Raw genomic sequence first — 25,147 nt, forward strand, 5'->3', positions numbered from 1 at the left:
GATATCGGAGTTCGTGGCCGAGATACGATGCTCTGCTCAGACATGCGATTTTGGTGAATTCTTGGATCAGTCACTGCGCGACCGGTTTGTCTGCTGCTTGCAGCGCGTAGACATCCAGCGGCGTTTAATTGCCGAAGAAAAAGCCCTGACTTTCCAAAAAGCTGTCGAACGTGCATTGTCTTTCGAAGCAGTAGTACGAAATGCGAGAGAAGCGCACGTAGTGCAGGAAAGAAATGCTCAAGGTCAAACTTGCAAGAAAAGTCGGTGCTATGCTATCGATGCGGATCGCCAAAGCACGGAGCTGCAATGTGCCCGCATTCGCAAGCAACTTGTTACTATAAGTTGCAAGAGTCAGTAATATTTCATAAAGTTAACCTTCGAGAATCCTTTAATAACATAACGTGGAATATCGCGAAAAGTAAGCAAGCTAGCAAATAATTACTTTACATAGAGGTGCCCCAAACCGGGTCTGCCTGCAAAAACATGCCTGAAAAGGTGATTCCACTGTACGAGCTCGAAATTGGATGCCTTATAAACGTCGCAAATACTCAATGAAAGCGTTAGTTGTATACTATTAAGCGTAATGGAGTATGTGCACTAACACTTTTGCCGCAAAAAAGAAAACAAGAAACATGTTACAGGCCTCTGTTCAACCGAAAATGAAAATTCTATGCCCAAAAGAAGTAGGAGCGCAGGGCTCAACATCCGAGACCTTCTTCATCCAGTAATGTGCACTTTATTTCAAGGCGTAAAGTGCCACGTCCAGATATTTAGGGGACGCGCAAGACCTTTCTATTTCCACAAAATGAGGCGGTGTTGTCCCCGGGAAACAAGCTAGAGAGCTACAGTTTTAACAGCAATTCATCTCACGCCCGACACGATGCCAAACCGTCCAATCGTCGCTATAGTTTAGTCGGTACTCGGCTTATCAATGCTTAAAAGCGCAAATAATAAAAGTAGGAAACCATTTCATTGTTCAAAGCAGCGAAAACATTTATGTTACTGCTTTGGAGAACACTCAAACAAATGGTTCTATATAAAGGGCTGAGAGAAGCGACGACATAGGACAGCCTTGCCACGTCGATGACCGGATTGGTATGGGGTGTGATTTGTGAGATGTGACCATCAACAGTGAAGTGTAACCGCCTGTTGCTCTGCACACCTGAGCTTGTTCGAATATTTCCCTAATGATTGTTACATTAAGGCATTCTGGCATTCTGGCAAAACTACAGTGCTGGCCACACTAGAACTAAACAGGCCTGTAGAGAATAGATAAATGCATTATCAATTGGCGTCATGTTCTTGACGCTTGGGCTGTTATGCTGCAAGTCGCCGTCCTCATTTCTGTCTGCATTTCTGGCCAAGTTCCAGACTACGGTTTGCGGATGCTTCGCCGGGCATGGCTGTTGAGCCCCACCTGTTAACCTTGATATCCTTGGGGATAGGGACCCAAAGCAACGTCGAGCGGCGCTGCTGCTCTTGACAGGGAGCGCCATCTCTGGCAGAAAAAAAGAAACTGGGGATAGACGTGGCGCTCCACCTGGGCTCCCGTGCGTGCTTTCTCCTTTCGCTCTCTCACTTCCGCGCACGTGCAGACGTCTCGCGCTGCTTCTGTCGCGCGCCGCAATGATCCGGCTGCAGTGCGGGTTCAAAAAGATATGCCAGCTCGACAACTATTTCAGGAAAGCGAACCTAATCAAAGGTGAAAGGCTTTTAAGCCATGTGTACTCCGTAGAGCAGGTAATTGAAAACAACGAAGCCCGATTGAATGGAAAATGCGTGTCACAAGTCAGCGACAACGTTGTGTACGACGTGAACCTTGAGCCTGTCCATTTGTTATATGCTCAAATAACTGAACGATTTTATAAGCACTAGCTACGAAACGAAGCGGTGCACTCGGTTGAAGTTCTCCGTTGTCGGAATGCATATAGGAATGAGTTGTTTCCACATGTCATTTTTGAAGAAATTAATCGCGCACTTTCGGGAACGACGTTTGCGTCATGGGGAAGAAATTCTTTGCGGCCAAACCATAATACCCGCTATAAAGCATGGGACAGTACGAGACACACATACTCCATCCCTTAGAACATCACCCGCTGACTTGGCTGGGAGGCAGCTGGACGTAAGCGCTCAGAAGCAACACATATTGTTCGCCTTTTTTTCTCGGTGGCTCGTTGTTCTTTCAGTTGCAATGTCATGCCTGCACTTTATTTTTTTGTTCGCGATTGTTAGATTTACAGACTTAAATACGTAAAATCTGCTCCGCGAACGCGATGTTCAGCGTGAGGGGTGCCGAGCTAGAGGCGCGCTGTCGTAGCTGTGGTATCGAGCGCGCGGAGCGTTCGCGTAATTACGCTGGCATAAAAACGCACTCACAACATTGTACTGGGTGTTTTAAATAATGAAGCCTTTAACCAAATCTTTCGCCTTAATTTTAGCTTTGTACGCGCGCACGGAATAGTGTGGGAGGGGCAGACGTAGTTAGCTGAAAAAATGTACACCGTGCCACATGAGATGTAGCTGAAAATTTGTAGAGGGAAGTTTCGGGAGGAAGCCTTCTTTAAGAAGACGGCAAGCGTCTACGCTGTCTCACTTTTATTTCTGACCCTCATAGCTGTCGTGGTCGTGCCAGGAAAAGCAGGAGCTGCTTGTTCGAGAGGGGCGATGCTCCTGCAAAGCTGGAATTACAGCTAACTGCAAGCACGCAGCTGCGGTGTGCCTCCATGTGAACGACCACGAAGTAAATTCATGCACCAGCGAGCCCCGGAAGTGGGGAAAACCGAGCGGAAAGCCCAAGAGGCGCTTAGAAGAGGAAGTTTTGGACCTCTTCCCCCGTAAGTATTTTTAGGCATCCGATGTGCCACACCTTTAAACGGCAGTTTCCATTTTATGAGTGAATCGTTACCTTCCTTACCCCTTGTCTCATTCTCCATAACAGGACAGGGCAGCAGGGTTCCTGATACCAAACCAGCTGACCCAAATATCATTCTCAGCTATCCGGACATAGTGTGTCCACTGAGAGAAATATTGGAACTGCAATATCGAAGCGCTGAAGATGTCATTTGTGCGACCTTGCTAGATGACATTGTTGACGAAGTCTCAGAAACTGTGGAAAAGGAAATTCTAGAGGATTTACTGCAGTCAATGTCGCACCGGCCTGTTTACAGGTATCTTAATGTCCTCGATGACAAAACAATTGAAGTAAAAGATTTTGTTAGCAAAATGGACCGTGAAAGGGCGCATATGTACAAAACAAAAGTAGTACTGAAAGAAGCACCAAGTGACATGGGCTTCCACACCATAGGCCAAGCAAACTGCTCACGGTATGAAACTAAAGTGCAGTAAAAGGTAGGCGACACATTTCATATACATTCTGTTGACTCATATTTTCAAATTTGCCAATTTTCAGATGGCATGAAGAACGTCGACTTCGCATCAGCAGCACGAAAGCACATGCCATACGCATAAAAAAGAATGATGAAGGATTGGAGAGAGCTGCTATTAGCTTTTGCAGAACATCATCATACACAAGTGCTGCAATGCGCTACGGTATGTTTCCAACAGCACAAAAATTTGTTTAAAGAAACATTTGGAGTGCTTAGTTATGGCATTCCAACACTAAATTCACTTGTGCTGCCACAAGCTTGGACATAAACCGTGATGTTCACAGTTTATTTGCTCTTAAGTTAAACATGTAAATGTGTTTTACTAGGCATCAAGACAGAAGCCACAGCACGAGAAGAGCTCCAACGAAAGCTTGGCACCCGTATTGTGCAGGTGAGTTCACTTACCAGTTTACATCAGGAGTTATTCCTGGCATGCTCAGTTTCCTCTTTGTTGTACATTTCAACTCAAGCACTAATCTCAATTATTCATGTTCTAGGCAGGACCCGTGCTTCCACAGCAGCCATGACTGTGTTGCAGCCCAGATGGACTCGCAAAAATTGGCAGTGAAACTGTGTTGATTGAAATCAAGTGCACATTCAAATACAACGAAGAACCATTCATCGACTATGAAGAAAGGCGAAGCTTGCTCCCCTACTTAATGTTTAATGGAGATGTGATTGTGCTCAGAACCACACATACTTATTACACACAAATACAAGTCCAGATGTATGTTTTGAACCTGCAGTGGGCCATTTTATATGTCTACAGCCCGAAACATGCAGTTATAGTGAAAGTAACTCGGGACGAGGCTTTTCTGTGGGAACTGATCCCCAAGATGGAGTATTTTTATTTCAAGTTATTGGTTCTGCATTTATTATAGGTTTCTATGCTCTATATTTATGGACTGATGCACGATCCTTGCCTGAAATCAAACTTATTGCTGTGCATACTTCAACTGACTTATATATCTGCCGTTTGGTTTTCAGTCCTGTTATTGCCTCTTTTACATGTATATTTTGATTGTAGAATAACACATTACAGAACTATCACAGGGCTTCTCACTAAAAAATAAAATTCAGACAAAAAACAGTGGTGTGATTGAAGAACCCATTTATTGGCTGAAGTGCACATAGTTGCAGTTATCAAGTCACAGTGTGCTAATATGAAACTGCAGAACTAGTTTTCCTTTAAATTTTCATCTTTTTGCAAATTCAATCTATGCCTACAAACCAATTTATGGATGCCACAGCAAACCAAGCAGTCCTACTTCTGAATTATTGGTGCTTGCATGTTTACAAGGGCAGCACACACTGAAACCACTTTGTTCATGTGTGGGACCAGGCTTAGTGGTACTCTGTTGCTTAGAATATGATATATCTTCAGCCTTTGAATAACTCTTTCCACATGGATTCGCACAGACGCAATCTTGTATGTCTCTTCCATGTCTTGTTTAGACAGCTGTCTACCCCCTGAATTAAAAGGAGGCATAAGTAGCACTGCACCTTTACCCTCTACAGTTGTCCGCATGCTCGGGAATCCTTTGTCACTTAAAACTAAGTCCCCTGGTTTGATAAGCTGCAGGAAGCCGGAGTCCTGTGTTATGAAAGAGTCTGTATGCCGTCCTCCATAACATTTAGAAATGAAACTTATCATTCCATTAGGAATTATGCCGATCAAAATTTTGAGCGTGTATCCTCCTTTGTAGTGTGAATACAACACGTGTTGGCAATTAGGATTAGACGGTGTTTCTGTGCGGAGCTCGGTGCAATCTATTATTAGGGTGCAATTTGGATAATTTTCTTTGAATGGGGGAGGCAAACACAGCTTGATTACTTCCCTGGAAGGCATAAAGACCCACTCTTTCAGGGCAATGCTTAGAATATCAAGCGTCTTTCTAAACACAGTTGATGCTGTTGTGGCTGTGACACTGAACATAGCGGCGAAGGCACTGTACGTTATCCCAAGCCGTAGCTTGGCAAGGAACAAGCATAGCTTGTCTTCCCTTGACATCGCATTGCGCCTGTACTGTGGTGCTGGCAACAAGTTCAGAAGAAGGCAGAAAACTGGCAGCGTCACACCGCACATATCTTGCAGTGCCTCTTCCTTTTCCTTTAAGGAATCAAAGCCATAAAATCCGCATTTCCGCTTCCAATTTCCATCTGTGCTTGCAACCTTCAGGATAGAATAAACATACAGAATGATGAAATGAAAAAGGAACCACACTAAGGTAAAATGAATAACAAAGAGAAAATAACATTTGTACTCTCAAGCAGATAAACAAGTTCATTCTATAGCGAAAATCAGCATAGCCATTATAAAATTTAAAAAAAGTGATGTAGGAAAGGAAAATAAAAATGAACATTGCCCAATAATGCAAGTAAACTGGAGAAAAACAAAAGTGGGGTGCTAAAGCAAGACAACACCACAGTTCAAGAGAACAGATAAAGAACAACAGCTGCATCATCTCACCTTGTGAGTCATTTCTGTGTGCATGACTTGAGTAGAAGCTTCAGTGCCATTTGTTGCTGAGAGAAGTATAGTTAGCTTTCCTGAAGTTGCACATTCTTCTGTTTGGCTTGTCTGAAAAAAATCAAACAAAGGATATGTAGAGGTATTTAGACAAATTTTCTGTATTCTTTGGGGAAATTGAAAGGACACTATTAAAAGCAAATGTATGTTGCACTACTGTCAGCTATATTTACACTGACTAAACAGGAGCCCAGAATTAAAAGGTGTCCTTACAGCGTCCGTCTTTTTTGCAGTAGAATGACTTTCTTGTCCTGCACCACACAAAAGCTCCAAAGAATGTGAATCACTCGTGTCGTTGAGCAAAGAGGTAGTTGTACTTGTTTCCAGAAGTGCATCACTGAAATCCATTGGGCTCAAGTCACGATGCACATCGTCCAGAACGGAGGCTTCCAGCACCTGCATTTTTGCTTCATCGGCTGCACTTTGCTTTGGATGCTCATCTTTTGCAACAAGCTGTTTGGATGAGATTTCCTTCTTGAAACGTGTCTGCCACCTGCATTGCACAATCAAAATTCTAGGTTACCAATTGAGTCTTGTGCAGGCTGCAAACAAACTTGCCATGAAATGTAGTCACTAAATACATGAGAATGCATCTAATGATCTGTCGTGTCCGGTCGCTGTGTTGAATGCAGCGAAAGACGCACACGGTACTTTAAGACTTCGTTTATTTAAAGCCGATGAGGGTGCGACCAGCGTCGACCGAAGCAGGAGCCGAACTGGCCGCCCGAAGAAAGGAGGGAGCGGAGAAGCGTCCACGGGAGGGAGTGGCTTCCCAAAACAGGAGGAGGATGCGGGTGGTCGTTAGGAGGAGGATGCGAGTGGTCGTTAGGAGGAGGATGCGGGGGCGCACACACACAAAAGCAATAAGGGGACACAACACTTCCTTCCCCCCTAGAAAGTTGCCTGGTATCGTGCAGGGGGTCGGCGCTCACGCGTGGAGGCGCGCTGGCTTTGCGCGCTCGGGGGAGAAACACTTGTAGGCTGGCTGTTGTTCGCTGTGTCTCCTAGGTCTGTCCTGGGCGAAGTCTCTTCTTCCGGGAAGAGGTGCCAGGCTATGTGGGAAGATGGTGCACGTGTTCTCTCCGCTGGCGGACAGCTCTCAGACGGCGTCGTAAATCTACGCAGCTGGTTGAGATGTCGGCGTGCTACTGTGCCATGTATGTTGACGAGCCAAGAGCGCAGGCCTACGCGTCTGACAATTGTAGCTTCCTCCCAGCGTGGCTTTTTCAGAAACTGTCGGGCGAGGACGCGCTGCCCCTCATTAAGCGTGCCGCAGCGCGGAATTGCTTTTTCTTCCCGGAACGTCTCTGCCTTTGGCTCGGGGAGGATGGCTGTGAGCTGGGTTCGCATTTCACGCTCGAACATCATTTTCGAGGGGGTCTCGCCTGTTGTGCTCTGAACCGTCGTGTGCTGCTTGAAGAGAAAGCGCGCAAGGCGGCGCTGCAGCGAGCCTGTCTGATCTCTTTCAAGGGCGCGTTTTAGCTCGGCTACGTAGCGCTCGGCTTGTCCGTTTGTCGCTGGGTGGTAGGGGGCCGATGTAACTGATGAGATCCCGTTGTCGCGATAAAACTTGAGGATCTCCGCAGACACAAACGGTGTTCCGTTGTCCGACACTACCTTGCGCGGCAGGCCGAACGTTGCAAATAGTGATCGGAGGTTGTCAATGACTGCTGCCGAAGTCGTCTGTCCCATTTGCCTTATCTCAAGCCACTTTGTGTAGGCATCTACGACCACAAGGAAAGTGCAGCCCTCAATTGGTCCTGCAAAATCAATGTGCAGTGTGTGCCATGGTGTGTCTGGCTTTTCCCATTCAGGGACAGGAGCTTTCGGCGGGGCGCTCCGGCTGCTCTGGCAAGGCTTGCATTCTCGCACCACTGTTTCGATGTCGTTGTCAATGCCAGGCCACCACATGTAGCTTCTGGCACACTTTTTCATTGCAACGATGCCCCGATGTCCGGCGTGGATGAGAGACATAGCTTGTGCGCGTAGTTCTCTCGGCATCACAACTCGGGACCCAAATATGATGCAGCCGCGATGGGTGCTCAACTCTGTAGCTCGCCTGCGGTAAGCGTCGAAGTTGTCCCCTTTGAGTTTATGCACGTTGCCTTGTTGAACAGCTGTGTAAACTAGCCGGAGAGCTGCGCACTTCTGCGTAGATGCTGCAACTGTGCCTGCTGTAAGCGGAGGTTCTGGCAGTGCTTCGAACATCAGAACGTCTCCTGGTGGAAATGGTTCGTCAACAGTTGCGTCTAGTGGCAGACGGCTTAGCGCATCGGCGTTTTGATGTTTACTCCCATTGCGGTAGACCAGAGCGTAGTCGTACGCTGAGAGTTTGATGCACCAACGTGTCATTCGCGGAGACAAAGTTGGTGGCATAGGCCTTTGTGGTCCCAGAATGCCCAATAGCGGTCGGTGATCGGTTATAAAGGTCACCTTCCGGCCGGCAATGTACTGGTGAAAATGTGTCGCCGCGTAGACGATGGCTAGCCCTTCTTTGTCAAGTTGCGCGTAGTTGCGTTCTGCTTGCGACAACGTACGTGAGGCGAAGGCGATGGGAGCTTCCCTTCCTTGCTCGTCAGTTTGCGATAGAACCGCGCCGACTCCGTACGGTGATGCGTCGCAAGCCAAAAGCAGAGGCTTCCTTTCGTCGTAGTGGCGGAGGACTGTACATCTTCGAATCAGGTCTTTCAGGGCATCGAATGACTGCTGATGGCGTGGCGACCATGTCCATGTCACATCTTTCCGAAGGAGTTGGTATAAGTCGTTGGCCACGGTAGCTCTTTGTTCCAAGAACCGGTCGTAGAACGTCAAGAGTCCGAGAAAAGCCTGTAGCTCCTGCTTGTTTGTTGGAGCTCGTGCTTCTGTGATCGCTCGCACTTTGTCCTCGGTAGGGTGAATGCCTTCCGCATTAATTCGGTGTCCCAGAAATTGCACCTCTGGCACCGCAAAACAGCACTTCGATTTGCTTATGCACAAATTAGCGTTTGCTAGCCTTTCGAGAACGAGCTCTAGGCGCACTGCATGCTCTTCAGTGGAAGTGCCACTGATGATGACATCGTCAAGGTAGACACAAACTCCTGGGATGCCCTGAAGCACTGTCTCCATGAATTTTTGAAATATGGCCGGGGCTGCAGCTACGCCAAAAGGCAGTCGCTTGACTTTGTACAAGCCTTTCAGTGTGTTAATTGCCAATAATTCAGCAGTTGACTCGCTCACCTTCAGCTGCTGATACGCCTGGGTGAGGTCCAATGTGCTGAAGACTCTTGCGCCACGCAGTACACTGAATACTTCTTCAGGTGTCGGTAGCGGGTAAGAGGACGCTTTAGTCGCAAGATTGACGGTGCTCCGGTAGTCTCCGCAGAGGCGTATGGTTCCGTTCTTCTTGCGAACTACGACAAGTGGTGTGGCCCATTCTGAATGCTGCGTCGGCTCGATGACACCTTGCTGCTCCAGTTTGTCCAACTCTTTTTCAACTGAATCTCGGAGAGCAAACGGCACCGGCCTGGCCTTCAGAAATTTGGGTTGCGCGTTGTCCAACAACTCCAGTGTGACCGGGGGCCCTTCGTTTCCTGGAATCTCTTCCGAGAATACTCTTTCGTATTTCTCTTGCAGTTGCTCAACCATGTTCTGGCTCGGCGTCTGGTGTATGCCGCATATCATCACGCCTAGTGGAGAAAACCAGTTTCTGCCTAGAAGGCTTGATCCTGTGCCCTTCACAACAAGCAGAGGTAGCGTATGGGTCTGGCCGTTGTAGTTAACCTGCACGTTGGCAGAGCCCAATAGTGGCAGATTCTGTCCTGACCACGTTCGCAGGTGCGTGTCGTCTTGTTGCAGGGCGGGTGCGTCAGATGGCCATGAAGTTCGGAACGTGTCCTCACTGATCAGAGTACAGGCTGCGCCGGAGTCCACCTCGAACTTAATCAGCTGGTGATGTACGCTTACTTCTGTAAAAATCTTCGGTCGCGTGCCGAGATTCATGGTGTTCAGGTCGTACAACACAGATGGTGTTGCTGATGTTGTTCCATGGAGATCAGATAGCGGCGTATTCTCTGAGGCGTTGACGCTGTGATTAGGCTGGGAAGGTGACTTTATCTTGGCAAGTCTCCGTTTCGTAATGCATGCTCTTTCGATATGCCCTCGCTTGTGGCAAAAATTACACGTGGCTGACTGGAATCGACATCCCTGGGGGTTGTGTTGGTCGTCACACCGCCAGCAGCGTTGTGCCTTTTTGACCGATTTTACAACAACAGAAGGCTTGCGCACCTGGTTGCTTGTCTGGTGTACCGGCTCGGTGTTCCGGCGAATCCCTCTCTGCTGGTGACCGGCGCTCTCCGCTCGAACGGCGATGTCGTAAGCTTTGCTGAATGTGAGGTCCTTCTCAGCGAACAGGCGCTGCTGCAGTGACTCGTCACTCAGTCCGCACACAAATCTGTCGCGTAACATCACGTCCAAGGGAAGCATGGTGGTGTTAGCAGAAGAAGCTGCGTCTCCCTCCTGCCCGGTAGCTGTTGTCGACAGCGTTCCAAAATTGCAGTCGGCAGCGAGCTTCTTGAGCGCGGCTACGTAGGCGCTCACAGTTTCTCCTCCCAGTTGATCTCGTCGTTGGAAGCGAGCCCGGCTGTAGACCTCGGATGGCCTTGGGTCGTAGTGCTTTTGCAGCGCTTTTACGATGTCGTCGTAAGACACTGCCGCTGGTGTGCTTGGCTGAATAAGGGCGCAGACAGTATCGTAGGTCTGCTCCCCGCACAGCGTAAGCAGGTTGGCCCTCTTCAAGGCTGGGTCTGTGATGTTGTTAGCTTCAAAGTAGAACTGAAGGCGTCCAACCCACGATGACCACGATGAGCCGTTGAACTCTGGTATCTGATTGGGAAACCCTCGCTTAGCCATGGCTTGTCAATAGCGTTGCGTAGCGCGGGTCGAATCCACTTTCTCGTCGCCACTGTCGTGTCCGGTCGCTGTGTTGAATGCAGCGAAAGACGCACACGGTACTTTAAGACTTCGTTTATTTAAAGCCGATGAGGGTGCGACCAGCGTCGACCGAAGCAGGAGCCGAACTGGCCGCCCGAAGAAAGGAGGGAGCGGAGAAGCGTCCACGGGAGGGAGTGGCTTCCCAAAACAGGAGGAGGATGCGGGTGGTCGTTAGGAGGAGGATGCGAGTGGTCGTTAGGAGGAGGATGCGGGGGCGCACACACACAAAAGCAATAAGGGGACACAACATGATCATATTATGATTGGACCGCAATTTCATAAAGCAGGTAAACAACAGAACACACTTGAAAACATAAGCTTGTGACTTCCACTGGCAGTGTCACATTTTTGGTTTCATACCTTTGCGCCCTTTCCCGATCAGGTGCCTTTTTTCTGTAGATAGGTGGAAAAATGGTTGGGATGTAGGAGGGATGTTGGCTGATGTCACTCTTGCTGTTGCCCACAAAATGCGTGCTACAAATTCGCGTATGTTCTTTTGGCAGCCACTGAGTTCCATCGGGACTGCACAAGAAAGAACAACATTCTCTCTTATCCACCGCCAAGACACACACGTACTCACGCACATGCATGCACACAAAGACACACGAAAACATAGAAACGAATGCGCACACATGAACAAATGAATGAAAATTGCTCAAGCTCCGAAGGTGGCAAATGACAGAGCCGCCGAGCTCCTAAGCATTCGACATGGTAGTAGTATACATAATGGTAGTAACATACAGAACATAAAATGCTGCCATAATAAAGAGGCACAGCAAATTGAACTAGCAAAACAATGTCCAAGTTTGTTGAAATTAAAAGCAGTCTGTTCAGACGCGAGAAAGATGCTTGCCTGATGCGCAAATCGCGGCGTCAAACCTTTGACAACGTACGTAGTTCAAATGAATTCAATTAACAGCGGAACGAGCACGTGCAAGTGTGAATTTCAACAATGACGGCTACGTTAAAAAAAAAAAAAGCTGATTAAAAACGCCTCAACATGACACCGTAACTTGGCTTTCACACACACGTTCTGTGAGAAGGCAGCGATCTCGATACCGAGATGCGTCGCGGCAACAAACAAAAACGATTAGCTGCCACGGTCAAAGCAGAAAACGAGAGAGGGCTGTCATGACTTACTTGACTCTCCTTACAGCGGTGATCCAGGCTTGTCTCCTTTCTTTCTCGTACCACCTGCCTGGGAATCGGTACAGTTTCACAGGCGGATCGCGATCTTTGGTGTTGTCTGCACTGTTGTGGCAACCCACGACACAGCAGTACTTCGGACCTCGCTTTTGTTTTCGTTGGGCCGTTTCTGCCATTGCAAAAATTCCGCTTCAACACCATTGTCGATGCAGCGCACAAAACTAGCCACGCGGAGACTACGCTGCGCCCCAGCCGGACTGAACAACACGCGTGCACGTGCGCCGCCGCCGCTGTCAAACCGGCAGCGTCTGCCGCGCTCCTTCCCAATAGCCTCTCCGGGTGGCCACCATAGGAGGCGCGGCGCTGTCGTCGCGCCGCCAAACTTGAGCTTGGGTTCCCTATATCAAGGTTATCCCCATAATAATGGAGCTAAGATAATCATAAAGTCACTTCCTCGTTCTATAGGCAGATTACTGATAATACCCACAAACATTCAATGCTGGAGTGTCCTCGACAATATGCATGAGTTATAAGCCCGGTGTTCCGCAATAGAGACTATCCTTTGTTGCAGACTCATACAATACGCTTAGATAAGAAAACACCTAACGCAACGTGCTTTACCTCACACTTGTGCTGTGTAAAAAAAAAAAAAAAAATGGATACACGACCCTTACGCAGCCCTTGGCAGCTCCCCGTTCTTGTTTACCCTAATACAGCAGCGACGTGTGAGTGGCATGTGATAAAACCGTCGGTAAAACGTGTCCGCATGAAGCTGCGCTTGTTTTCTGCACGGGAAATCCAATTAAATAACACGTCTGAGGGGTAGGCAAGCGCGAACGATAAGCCCGGGGGACTGAAAGCATTAAATAAACGGCCACCGGACTACAGTGACTACAAAGCCTGCTGCGCTGTTATTAAAGCACGAGTCAATCAGAAACCTGCTAATTATCTTCCCCAGTGCGCAGCTCTGGCTAGAAAAACAGAATACGCTAAATACGAACCTAAAAGCGATAGAATCAAGTAAAGGGCAAACTTAGAACCGGTTTTCACCAAGCCGTTAGCACTTACGGTTTTGGGGCAAATGATGTCATGCTTTTCTGCGATGTGATAATATTCGTCGAGCTGCTCTAGAGGACTGCGCGTGATAGAGAGCTCAAAGGCACTGCCGGAGTTTCCTGAGTAGCCGCAGAGAAGGCAGCTAGGGGCTCATTCTAGCCGTGGTGGTCTCTCTCCGCTTTGCGTTTAGAGGAACCGCAGCACGGGAGAGAGCGGCGGACGGTCAAGGCACGACGAGGATGCTTGTTTCGTCCAACAACATCACTTCCTTTTGGTTTCTGGATATTTTCTATCAACTGTACGTAAACTTAGGTTCCTCGTCTCCAAAGCCCCTCTGCCTCTCGCAAGTTCCGTTCCTGATAAGTGACCCCAACCCCTCGTGAGGGTGTTCCGCGAAAACAAATCACTTCATCTTCCGGCAAACTATAAGGGGGAGGAGGGGCACTGAGAAAAAAAACTGAATTATTCGCTGCTACAAAAACGAGGGTGCTGCGTTGCGGTGGCCGAAATGCTGGCTCGAGCGCGGGCAAATGTTATAACGTGACGAAAATATGCAGATCTTTTAGCTTTGGCACATAATGTACAGTCCATTGTCCGAAAAGCAAGTTTCTTTATTAATGATTAGTAAACGCATTGAAAAAGATTGGTCCTTGCAAAAATTATTCATAACTCGATTTGTCTATAAAATAACCTAGTTCATATTAACGAGGGGCGACTATATATACCCAGATGCTGCAGCCAAACGCCGCTGTTGTGATCGTCAGACTAACATCACATTTAAAGCATAAGAAGCCACTCTTATTGAACTGGTAGATTATTTTTTTTTTACTTGGTAAATGCAAGCAAGGCGAAGAAAAGGACTTTTTATGTACTTGATATTGCGCTCACTCCATAGTTACCAGGGCTAATTGTCGAGACTTTCGAGGAGCCTTTACACTGCTGTGGGCATAGACAGGCTGATGAGAATGATACCTACCAGAATTATACGACAATAGACACCTTCTGTATACGTGTACCGCGTTACCGTTACAGTTACCGGAGCACCGCGAACCCACGCGCCGTCAGTGCTCATGCGCAGATCCTCTTGAGGGCGCAAAGTGGCGCCGGGTACCCGGCAGCTGTAAAGGCAGCTGCGCGGATGCCTTCCGCATCGGGGCAGATCAGCGCTTGCGCACTGCCGGTGTGCGGCCTCCCGGTAATCCGGTAACTGTAACATGATACGCTGTACGAGAAAGGTGTCTGGCAGTCAAGTCCATTTATAACATCGACACTTATAACGAACGCTCGCTTATTACGAACGACAGCGTTGCTGTCGTCAAATTATGTATTATGGCTATGGCACTGTGTTTCGGATAAAACGAACAATCGTGGGCGCACCACTCTGTATAATGAACAAGGTGGCATAGTGAACTCGCCCCTAAAGTCGAAAAACGATCGCTTTGTGGCAGCAGCGCGCAAATACAAGGGCATTTTCAACTCCCGCGTGAGCTCCTCAAAAGAAAGTGCCGACCTCTTCCCCCCTGCCTAAAAGAAAGTCAATAAAAAAATTGCGTTGAAGTTAACCGCCGCTATAGCGTGCCTAGGCAGGCTGTAAGGCCCATCGGTGTACGTGTGCGCCGGTCGTACGAAGCGTTTAAAGCGGACGCAGAAGTCTGCGAACGGCGACACAGGAGCTGCGTTAAAAGCGAAACCCCTGTACACGGCCGGTGTATTTGCGCGCTGCAGCCAAAAAGCGATCGTTTTTCGACTTTAGGGGCGAGTTCACTATGCCACCTTGTTTGTTATATAGAGAGGTGCGTCCACGATTGTTCGTTTTATCTGGTTTTATACTGGCAGCACAGTGAGAAGTTTAAATGCCTATCTCGAGGTATGTGTGCTGGCGCATCCAGTTACTTGGCGTGCGTCACCTACCAAAACCGATCTCCGATTTTTGCCTTGCTGCCGCGTGCAGGCAATGCGCAGACAGAAGGCAGTCTGCCTCCCTCTTGTGTAGCGCGGTCAAGCAGTGCGCACCAATAAAGGAAAACTGAAATCATACACCACGCATTGGTATTCGGATTAAGGTGTGCTAGTTCCCACATGGTTGGTAAGTCTACGCAGCCTCCGGTGCATGTACAGAGTGTTTCACCTAAGAATTAAATTTTTTTTTTCTAATATAGGCTTTTTTAGTTAGAAGAGCGCTTTTTTCAGCATAGCATTGTCAGCGATGTTGTACGTCAGAATACAAACAATGCATGCTGACTAGCAGGCTTGTTAACTAATATTTAATAGTTAACTTTCAACTATTACTTTTAGACTCCTTTATTATTGAGGGGCTTGTAGCCCAACACAAAAAAAAAATTCATATCAGCGTTTAGATTTTTGAAAACGCGATTACCTTCAGCGTTGTAGCCCAACAAATTTTGGATGTTTCGACGTGTTACGTCCACTGGAGGGGTTCCTTTGCTTTCAGGCTTCTCGAAATCGCATCTATTTTGGCCTAATCTAGGCTAAATTTCTTGGTCGACAGCGCCAAGAGTAACCGCGTTTTCGAAATTCTAAACGCTGATATGGATACTGCTTACGATGGGGTATAGGCGTCTCAATAATTAAGAAGCTTCACACTAATCGCTAAAAAGTTAGCTATTTTATATTAGTTTGTAGCGCCCGGCGACGCTATAAAGCGCAGGCGCTGAGATCGGCGTTCCTGCGACAAAAGAAAATAAAGAACGACAGCGCGTGCTCGGTGCGCACGCCCGGCACGCGCAGTCCGGAACTAGAAGCCTGTCACGCTGGTCGTCTCTGTCTGGTGCTCCGCTGCGACCCCGCTAATTCCTCAACAGTGGTGACCTGGCGAACCGTGCCTTCTATCGCAGCGGCGTTCCAGCATGGCGTACTGCCAGCACCCAAGTTTCGACCCGCCGCTCCCGGCGTTCCGGCCTGCAGGCGTCGGCGGGTGGTTCGCCCAACTGGAGGCTGCGCTGTACCTGAACGGCATCACCATCCAGCCGTTCAAACACGAAGTCCTTTGTGACATCCTCCCGGCCGACCTCCTGCGTCGGCTCACCTACTCTGCTTTCGGCGGCCGGCCATACGATGAGCTGCGTGCGGCCGTCTTGGCGTCCTTCGGCGCCTACTACGTTCCGCCGCCGCTCTACGACGCAGCGGACCCGTTTTCGCCGCCGCCAGCCTCTGTCCCTGGACCGGCCTCGCTCGCGCCCACGCAGCCTTCATCAGAACCCGGCCCGCCTCAGCAGCCCCTCGCCGCATCGCCGCCACTCCCGTCCAGCGTCTCCAGCCCGGCTGTCTCTCTCGACGCAACACCAGGTGGGATCCGCACGAGCTCCGCCTCGCTTCCTGCTCCCACTACCATCCGACCCGCGTCTCTGGCTCTGCCTCCTTGCGCTTCAGTGGCGTTGTCGCCAGAGCCTCCTGCAGCCAAGGACGACTCTGCGGCAGCAGCCGTGCCGAGGCTTCCGGCATCTCCATCTACCTCGTCACTACCGCCAACAGCTCTACAGGCCTCTGCTGTGAGGTTGAAGCCGCCACCGCAGCATATGCCACATACCAGCCCCACTACCTCGGCGGCCATACCGCCTGCCCAAGAGGCCTCACCCCAATCCCTCAGTACGGTCAGCCGCTTCTCGGATTCTGACCCTGGCAGCTCGACACCGCCGCAGCAAGCGTCTGCTTTGGTGCCTGCCTTGAGCTACCTTCAGCAACGAATGGTAGAGCTACCCGCACCGAGTAGCGCGGCAGTTGTCCTTCCACCAGCTGTGTCTGTTGCTGTCAGCCAGCCGTCTGATGTACGCGTCTCAGCTCCACGGCCTGTCACTGGCGCAACCTTCTTGCAGCCACCCACAGCCGATCATGCCCACACGCGCATCAGCACTGGCCAGTTTCTCCGGACTGCCACTCTCGCTTCACCCAAGCACCTGGCATTGAGCCCAGCAACTTGCTCCGGCATCGTCACAGCTGTCGCCGCTATGTCGACGGTCCCACCACACCTGCTGTCCGTCCCTGGAGCCGTTTCGGCCGCTCCTGTGCTTGTGACCACGTACACGGCGCGTCGGATCCCCATCGACATCAGCTGCAATGTTCCAGCACCGACGACGCTTGTGTCCGCGGGCAGCACTGCAAACGGTGACGGCCCGACCATGGTCTTCCCTGCCCTCATGTCCATTGTCAGTTCGGCACCCTGCCTCATTCGCCCGTTGCGCAGCAGCCAGGCTCGTCCACCTGAGCCCGTGCACTCCACCCGACAGCTTTTCCCGGCCCCTGACCTGAACTTACCGGACCTTGCAGCGACCCCGTGGGGACACTGTTACTCTAGCTGCCTGCTTGCCTGCCGTGGCTACTCCATCTCTGCCCCGTCGGCGCGTACATTCCGACGTTCCGTCTAGGCGGGGGGCCCTGTAGCGCCCGGCGACGCTATAAAGCGCAGGCGCTGAGATCGGCGTTCCTGCGACAAAAGAAAATAAAGAACGACAGCGCGTGCTCGGTGCGCACGCCCGGCACGCGCAGTCCGGAACTAGAAGCCTGCCACGCTGGTCGTCTCTGTCTGGTGCTCCGCTGCGACCCCGCTAATACCTCAACAAGTTAACCAGCCTGCTAGTTATGTCGGGTTAGCTGTATTCTGATGTACTACATCACTGGCAATGCTATTACGAAAAAAGTGCTCTTCTAACTAAACAGCCTATTAAAAAAAATTGTGTAAAATCTGAGGCGAAACACCCCGTAAAGTGCACTATATATCGAGCAACAAATGCGGTAAAGTGATTGCGCGTGCGACGGAATATCAGGATGGAAGGTGGATACACGAAGGAACACAAGCCAGGACGCTGAAACAGAACGTGAAAGTGCGCCCGCGCGCAGAGAGCTACGGATACGCATTTTTGCACACATTCATATGTCGAAAGTGTTGCTCTTCTTTTTTTTTCTATCGTTCGCCTTTCTCAGTTCTCAGTCGCTGCGATTGACCACCAACTAAAACCGGCTCTCCAAGCTTCTATATATGCAGAAAACCCCTCTTCTGCTGAGGCTCTGGCAATAGCTATCGCCATCAAACATAAAGACCAAAGAGGAGAGTCCTCCCACGTTATAACAGACTCCCAACAAGCCTGCCGAGACTTTCTTAATGGCAGGCTTCCCTCAAGAGCAACACAGCTACTTGGCAATCTCAGCCAAACACACAGACTAACATGGACACCTGGTCACGAAGGACTAGCTGGAAATGAGGTAGCCAACTATCTAGCCCGAGATTTAACCCACCGGGCGGATCCTCATCCCTACCCCACGCCCATGCCTAGCACCTATGGTGACAGATTAGAACATATTCGGCTGGAGCACAGAAAATACCCACCCCCTCACATAAAACTAGACTCCTCCGCAGCCATAGACTGGAGGAAAATTCAGAACAACACGTTCCCTAACTTGTTCATCCTACACAAGATTAGCCCCACTCAATATCAGAATACATGCCCTTGGTGTGGAGCTTGCCCAACGCTCTACCACATATCGTGGGAATGCACAACGAAACCAAAACACTTAACTGTATCCAACCCGACATATGAGCAGTGGGAGGTGGCCCTGACCAGCGAGACCCTGGATCAGCAACTTAAGTTGGTTCAGCAAGTCCGTCAGTCAGCTAAAGCCAGTGGCGCCTTGGACTAGGGGTGCCACCCAAGTTGCTCGAGCAACCTTCCTCATTTTAAATAAAAGTTTTCTCTCTCTCTCTCTCTCTTTCTTCTCCTTGTTCCTTTATTTCCTCTAGCCGCAGCTCACGTACTTCAAGCTTCGATAGAAAATGGCTAGGAGCATTTTCCCTCCATGTTTTATTTTTGTTTTTAAAAGAATCACCGACGCACAAAAAAAAAAAAAAAACAAATTGAAGCAAGCAAAAGCAACCCGAAGGCCAGTGGAGCGGGGTCGGCCGGAAGCGGCCAGCTTTCAATGGGAGTTGGGGGGGGGGGGTGCCTGCGGGAAGGCTGTCTGGCAGTAAAAATAAATATAGGGGTAAGGGAAAGGCCATGACACCCGCGCGGGGTTCCTGGAAATAGAGAAGAAAAATAGAAAAGGGAAGGAGGGTCCCTGCCGTGCCCCCACCTTTATAAGTGAGGACGCTGTTCCCTTCGAAACTCGGAACACGCCATAAAAACGGAGGGGAGGGGGCGGCGGAGGGGTCGGTAGCTTTAGGCAGTACTGTCTGCCCAACAAACCCATCCCCCTTTGAGTGCGCCCGCTGGTCCGTGTTTCCTGTAGGGCGCCCTTCCCCTAGACCTTCAACGCTGTCACGTGACGCTTCTGGTTTTGTTCGTACCTCTGGCCGCCATAGCTCCCGCACGGCGGCAGAATGGCGTGTACGTGAGAGTGGTCCTCCTCCGTGCGTTCGAGCTCCGTGGCCAGCACCAAGAGCAGTGAGTTCATTTCTTTTCGCGTCAGATCAATCGCGGGTCTTGTAGGCACGAACTTGAAGTGAAGTAGCTTAGGCTGTGCGAAGTGCTCAGTTTGACTAAAATGGCCTAAAGCAAGCAGTGCTGCGTTAGCAACTGTCGCGATCGCCGCTATCCGTTCTCCCTTTGTCCCACCTTTAATCTGTCCCATCGCGGCCTGGCCTCCCATTTTTCTGCAGGCGGTAAAAGACGAGAGCCTCCCTTTCAGAAGAGAACCGGCCACTACATTAGATCAAAAGCACACTTCCGTGCGAAAGAGCGTCAAAATGCCTCTTTACATCAGTTTGGAGAAATTCTAGAGGCCCGTGTACTGTGCGATGTCAGTGCATGTTAAAGAACCCCAGGTGGTCGAAATTTCCGGAGCCCTTCACTACGGCGTCTCTCATAGCCTGAGTCGCTTTGGGACGTTAAACCCCATAAACCAAATCAAACCAATCTTTACATCAGTTTGCTTAGCAATCCCGGCACGATTTTAGTGACCATTCGGACATAGATGGATAGATAGAGAGAGGGGGGAAAGTCACTCGGACATATCTTTCTTAAGAGCCAATCAGGTGGTTTTATTTTCAAAATGAAGCGGCCAGCGGCACAACGGCGCCCACGAGGTTGTTTAGCAGCCAAGATGGCGTGAATTCGATGTTTACAGAACACAGCAACCACAAACAAGAGAACAACAAGAACACCTAGACGGGACCGCGCGCACAGGTGAGGCCGCGGTCCACCTTTCACGTCCCGCTATGGGGCATCTGCCATTCCTTACGCGGCTCGGCGTCTGACTGCCGCATCTAACACCAATTCTTTGAACACCAAGTGTCCAAGCGTCACCTACGCTTTTCGGCAACAATGTGAGCTTGCAAGGTCATGATTCCTCTCTGTCGGCTGACCGTTGTGCCTGCTGCACAGCATTTGCAGTATATGTTTTAAAACTGCGGCCCGACCGGTGCTGGGGTGAAGGAAGAGCGAAGAACCGCTTACAGAAAAAAATTACCGACGATTACGTTACTTCCTAATGCGAAATTTGAGCGCAGCAAATAAGCTGTTTCACCTTTTCGATAGTGAGTCAACCACAGCTGCGGAGTTGGTTTCAGGGACAACGCCGCCGATGCCGACACAAACAATATGATACCCTCGCTTCCGCAGCGCTAAGAACCAGGTCTAGCCGTGGGAAGGTGGTCACGTATTCGTCGACGTGCCGGGGCCTACGTGAAATAACCGGCGCGTCGGCAACTGAAGAGCACCCTATCCGCCACACAAGAACAGGGGGGGGGGGGGGGGGGGGACCCTTTCCTCCTCTTTCTGCATGGCGGCGACGGTGTTCTATGCAGTCACGTTATCTTGACTCTCTAGCGGCGTCAGCGGCATCCAGCGTTATCAGTCGGTCGCTGCTAGCGCTGGGGGGATGAAAGGGGGGCGGAGCTGGTTACGAGGCCGACGACAACGCCGACGACGACGCGAAACCCAGGAACGGACGCCAAAGAGCTGCGCTCTAAAACTAATGAAAACCACGTTGACGGCGTCGGGCTGTGAGATGCTGATGTCCCTCCGCTACCCCGCCCGCGCCGTAACTCGAAGTATGAAAGAAGTAGGCATAGTGGCGCCACTAGGGTCAGCTGCAACCAGTGCGGTGGGCAGCACGTCGCCCCTCTCTTTCTTTTCCTTTGTATGGCTCTGTCGGTTTGCTCCATCTCAGTGTTACTATAGGGCAGATAGGCCGCTGAATAAATGGGCTAAAGAGTGTCTTTAGTGAATATATTTGCTTGCTGATAATAAAAGAACCATTCAAACGAACCTGTAAACGTTACTTTTTGAACAAAGGAGCGATAAAGAAGAGATATACACCACAGTGTTTCTTGACGTACGGATGAATGTAGCACCTGGCAGTCTGAAAATCAGGGGAGCAAGTAAATAGTAAAGTACTGGAAATATTGTGTGATCATTTAAATAGTTTATTAGATTATTAGGTTGGTCGGGATAGCTGTAGGGAGAGTTAAAACTGCGAGCGGCGAAGTACTGTTTCAAGGTGTACGAAAGGAATCAATTCATACCAGGTGTCATAAATGAAAAAAGACCAAATTAGAAAGGCACCGTAAAACCGCTAAATTACATTTGCAAGAATGACAAGGTAGAGATATTTTAATGATGAAAACAAACAGGCTAAGAATGAGGGCCCCCATATATTGCACCATTGTTGGAGAGCTCGGCTTCTCTTTCCAGACTGAAACCCTTCCAGCGATGAACGCATTAGCAGTTCATTGCGATTCAAGCTGGAAGTGACGAGATCGAGATGGCGTGTGCAGTAAAGCGCGGACTGGAAAGGAAGCAAATGATTTCGAACTTCAATTCGTGACTTCATTCTTCACAAAAAAAAACAACCTAAATAAGCCTATGAAAGGTTGATAACTTTATATATAGTCTTGCAACTATGATCGTGCGCCTCGCTTCTATACTGGGCCGTCGAATCTGACTCGTACGAGAGTCAGCACCGCAGAAGAAACCGCGCTCAATATGGATGGTGGACAGCCTGCAAAGGGCGCCTGAGCAAAGTGTTTTCGAAAACTTGATGCGAGAGAGTAAGACGCGGGCTACACGCATCTACTTCCTGTGCCCTGCGCCTACTTCTACGCATTTCGTATTTTTTCGCTGCTGTTCCTCAATGAATTTCCACACCGCTCGGCTTTCTGCCTTATTGAAGTAAATTAGTAACACGTACCACAATAAGCACACATCACTACTAATCACGCCACAGTCTTGGCAGATTCATCGAGATTGTTCTACCCTGTCAGAGTACCAAAAAAATGCATAATTATACGCGTCATTCTTGAGATTAAGTGGAAACTCACAGAAAATAATGCAGCACTGCTTTCTTATTCATTTCAAGTTCAAAAGTAGCAGCGCAGGTAACTCGCGCTCCCCTGCGAAATCCGGTCCCAGTTGGCAACCTCCTGAAACGAAGATTCCTTCAGATCACGTCGTTCATATTTTGGGTCTGTTATATCGCATAGAAAACGCATCTCATCAGTAATCGCGATCAGGTCACTTTCCTGGTGGCCCGAGTACGACGGCGGAACGTTCACGCGAGCAGCTGGCAAACTCGTGTGCCGGCTCCTGCACGAGTGGTTCGATGTTGTGCGCAACCCTGTCAAAAAACTTCTGTAGCTCGCGGCAGAAGCAGTCTCTACACAAAGACTAAGGCATTCCTTTTGGTCCCCAACATAGCCGCGTTCGTCAGATGTGTAAGCTTGCTAAGAAGAATGCAACGGGGATCGTAAGAAACGTGCTTCTCTAAGGCGGTCGCATCCGCCAGCCGAAGGTGGCCACGGCAGCCTGCCGGTTTGTACGCTCCCCTCCCCCTGCAAGACGCCGTACCACGGCAGACAGCACTGCGACGAAAGGAAACTCTTTTTCGCACTTTCCAATTGTTGTTTCCAAGCACGAAAGGGGCAAAAAGCGGTTGATCACCGCAAAGTGCTTGCTTTGGCTGGTGCGATGTCTCTAGGAAATTCGCCTTGCCGGCGAACAGGGCCAACCGGGCCCACGAACGCTGTTTGTTTATTGTCCTGGTTCCCGAAAGCAGTCGTACCGAGGCAACGCTGCAGCAACCTTTCTCGTTTCTCTGCCGTTCGTGTAGTGTTGCAAGAAGTTGTGGAACAAGTTGGTTAGGCGACATATTGAGAGCTCGCTAGCGAACGACTTTGGTTGATATTACTCTTGTGGTTCCGCAGCGTGGCACGGGCTTAAGAAACGTCAAGCCGAACCCCTGTCCAGTTTGGGGCCTACACCTGATGGCACTTGATCAAACGCTTCATCTTACTTCACATCTCACAAAACAAATTGCGCAGTAACCCCAATGATTTCGAAAAACTGTAAAATATGAAAAATGGCCTTCACTCCCGCAGGTAAAAATACCAGCCTCTCGGGCTCTAGGTGGCGCATGGTAGCACAAAGGCACCAAATTTCTGGCGTGCGCTACGCTACAGTTTGCGTATGCAAAAAGAGAGCAAAACTAATCAATGCGCACAAGAAATCATTGCCCACTTGCTAACGCATTCCATCCGCATCAAGCGCATTGCGAAGCCGCGAATTTTTCGGGTATTATGTATAGAATGACAATGATCAGTAAAAACCATGCATAGGCCACCGCAATAATGAAGCGTATAGGGACACGTGTCGGGTCCGGATGTATGTCGAATGTCGATGTGATTTATTTGTCTCCTTGAACGCGACCGCCACGCTAGCACTTTACAAAGCAACCCAATGCCCCCAAAACGTAGTAAGAGATTTCTGCTGATACAAACTGCATTTGTACTCGGAAAGAAAATCTTACTTCCTCACAGCGAAACAAGGCGCACGATCGAAAGAAAAACACGTTAAACTAAGTGAGCTACAGTTGTGGTTGGCGTGAGAATAGATTGCACATAACTCCAATGAGGGATCAGCCAAGAATCTGGAGGCGTAGACTGCTACTCACCTGTACATTTACGTGGAAAAATAAAAAAAAACACGGTAATAAACAAAGAAATATAAAAGCAGATGAAACGCACGCGGGAGTGCAACACCGGTCGGTTGTATAGTTGAAGTAAGGCGTGGAGTGTAAAGGAAGAAAATCGTTTTAACAAAGTGAGATGTAAAAACATATAATGGTACAAAGAAATGAAAATGTAACGTTTAGCAAGACAGTCGATGAGATTCCAGTAAGAAGTATTCAAAAGCGGAACAAGTAGGTCTGTGGGTGAAACAGTGTATATAGTGGCGCTCTTGTGCCACTATACACTACTACTATAGTATACTTAGTATACTACACTATGCTATACTTAGTATACTACACTATACTACACTAAACTATACTATACTGTAATATACTATACTATACTATACTATACTATACTATACTATACTATACTATACTATACTATACTATACTATACTATACTATACTATACTATACTATACTATACTGCACTGTACTCTACTATACTATACTGTACTCTACTATACTGCACTGTACTCTACTATACTGCACTGTACTCTACTATACTGCACTGTACTCTACTACTCTACTGTACTACACTATACCATATTATGCTATACTATAGAGTGTATAGCAAGAGCGGGCTGCTGAAACTAAGGCCAAGATGTGCAGTGGCTCCTCCAGCAGCCTTTTTCTCAGAGAAAAGAAGCGGAACTAAAGAGCCAAAAATGATCGATAGATTCCGGTTCACGGAAAAATGCGCAGAAGGGAGAAAGGGCTAAACCATACCTGTGCAGATGGAAATTCTGAGGAGGGATAGGGCAGGTCAACCTCGTCAGATAGATTTCAAGCTGCCGAGTTCGACAAAATATCCTATCCCCGGAATATCTCAGATATTGATAACCTGTTGATCTTGAAAGTGCTCCGTATTGCGCGCTTAATAACGCACGTCGTCGAAACTAGATGCTGCGTTTTCCTAGTAGTTGAGACGATAGGCAGTACGGGGCTGCTTAGGAACTCCTTTGCGAGCTTATGAGCAACTTCATTTTGGTCAGGCTGCTGTGACCGGGTACCTGTATTAAATGTACGAGACTGAAATGCTAACGAAGGAGGGATGAAATGTGTTTAAAATGGGACTGGCCCTTGGATAAATATTATACAC

At 49.1% G+C, this 25,147-nt stretch overlaps 1 protein-coding gene and 1 pseudogene across 2 annotated transcripts; one reads left to right on the forward strand and one right to left on the reverse strand.

Moving 5' to 3' along the window:
- Positions 1-1,626: 1,626 nt before the first annotated feature.
- LOC149359267 (uncharacterized) lies at positions 1,627-4,467 on the forward strand (annotated as a pseudogene). Its single transcript, XR_016288769.1, has 5 exons — positions 1,627-1,827; positions 2,615-2,834; positions 3,410-3,549; positions 3,713-3,777; positions 3,884-4,467. The product of XR_016288769.1 is annotated as an uncharacterized LOC149359267 (transcript).
- LOC149359268 (uncharacterized) lies at positions 3,659-12,336 on the reverse strand. Its single transcript, XM_089571555.1, has 5 exons — positions 12,025-12,336; positions 11,245-11,406; positions 6,130-6,409; positions 5,857-5,967; positions 3,659-5,559 (listed from the first exon to the last, which is right to left on the reverse strand). The coding sequence occupies exons 1-5, from the start codon at positions 12,204-12,206 to the stop codon at positions 4,651-4,653; spliced, it is 1,644 nt and encodes a 547-aa protein (XP_089427681.1). The 5' UTR covers positions 12,207-12,336; the 3' UTR covers positions 3,659-4,650.
- Between the last annotated feature and the right edge of the window lie 12,811 nt (positions 12,337-25,147).

The sequence above is a fragment of the Amblyomma mixtum genome, chromosome 2, assembly GCF_055824585.1.
Source record: "Amblyomma mixtum isolate Tamu chromosome 2, ASM5582458v1, whole genome shotgun sequence".
Classification (NCBI taxonomy): Eukaryota; Metazoa; Arthropoda; class Arachnida; order Ixodida; family Ixodidae; genus Amblyomma; species Amblyomma mixtum.

Excerpts from the sequence above, each read along its gene's own strand:
- LOC149359268 (XM_089571555.1), bottom strand. The coding sequence starts at position 12,206 with ATGGCAGAAACGGCCCAACGAAAACAAAAGCGAGGTCCGAAGTACTGC. Across the intron at positions 11,407-12,024 it reads ACCGCTGTAAGGAGAGTCAA|TCCCGATGGAACTCAGTGGC; the intron begins GTAAGTCATGAC and ends TTTCTTGTGCAG. Across the intron at positions 5,560-5,856 it reads ACACAGAAATGACTCACAAG|GTTGCAAGCACAGATGGAAA; the intron begins GTGAGATGATGC and ends TCTATCCTGAAG.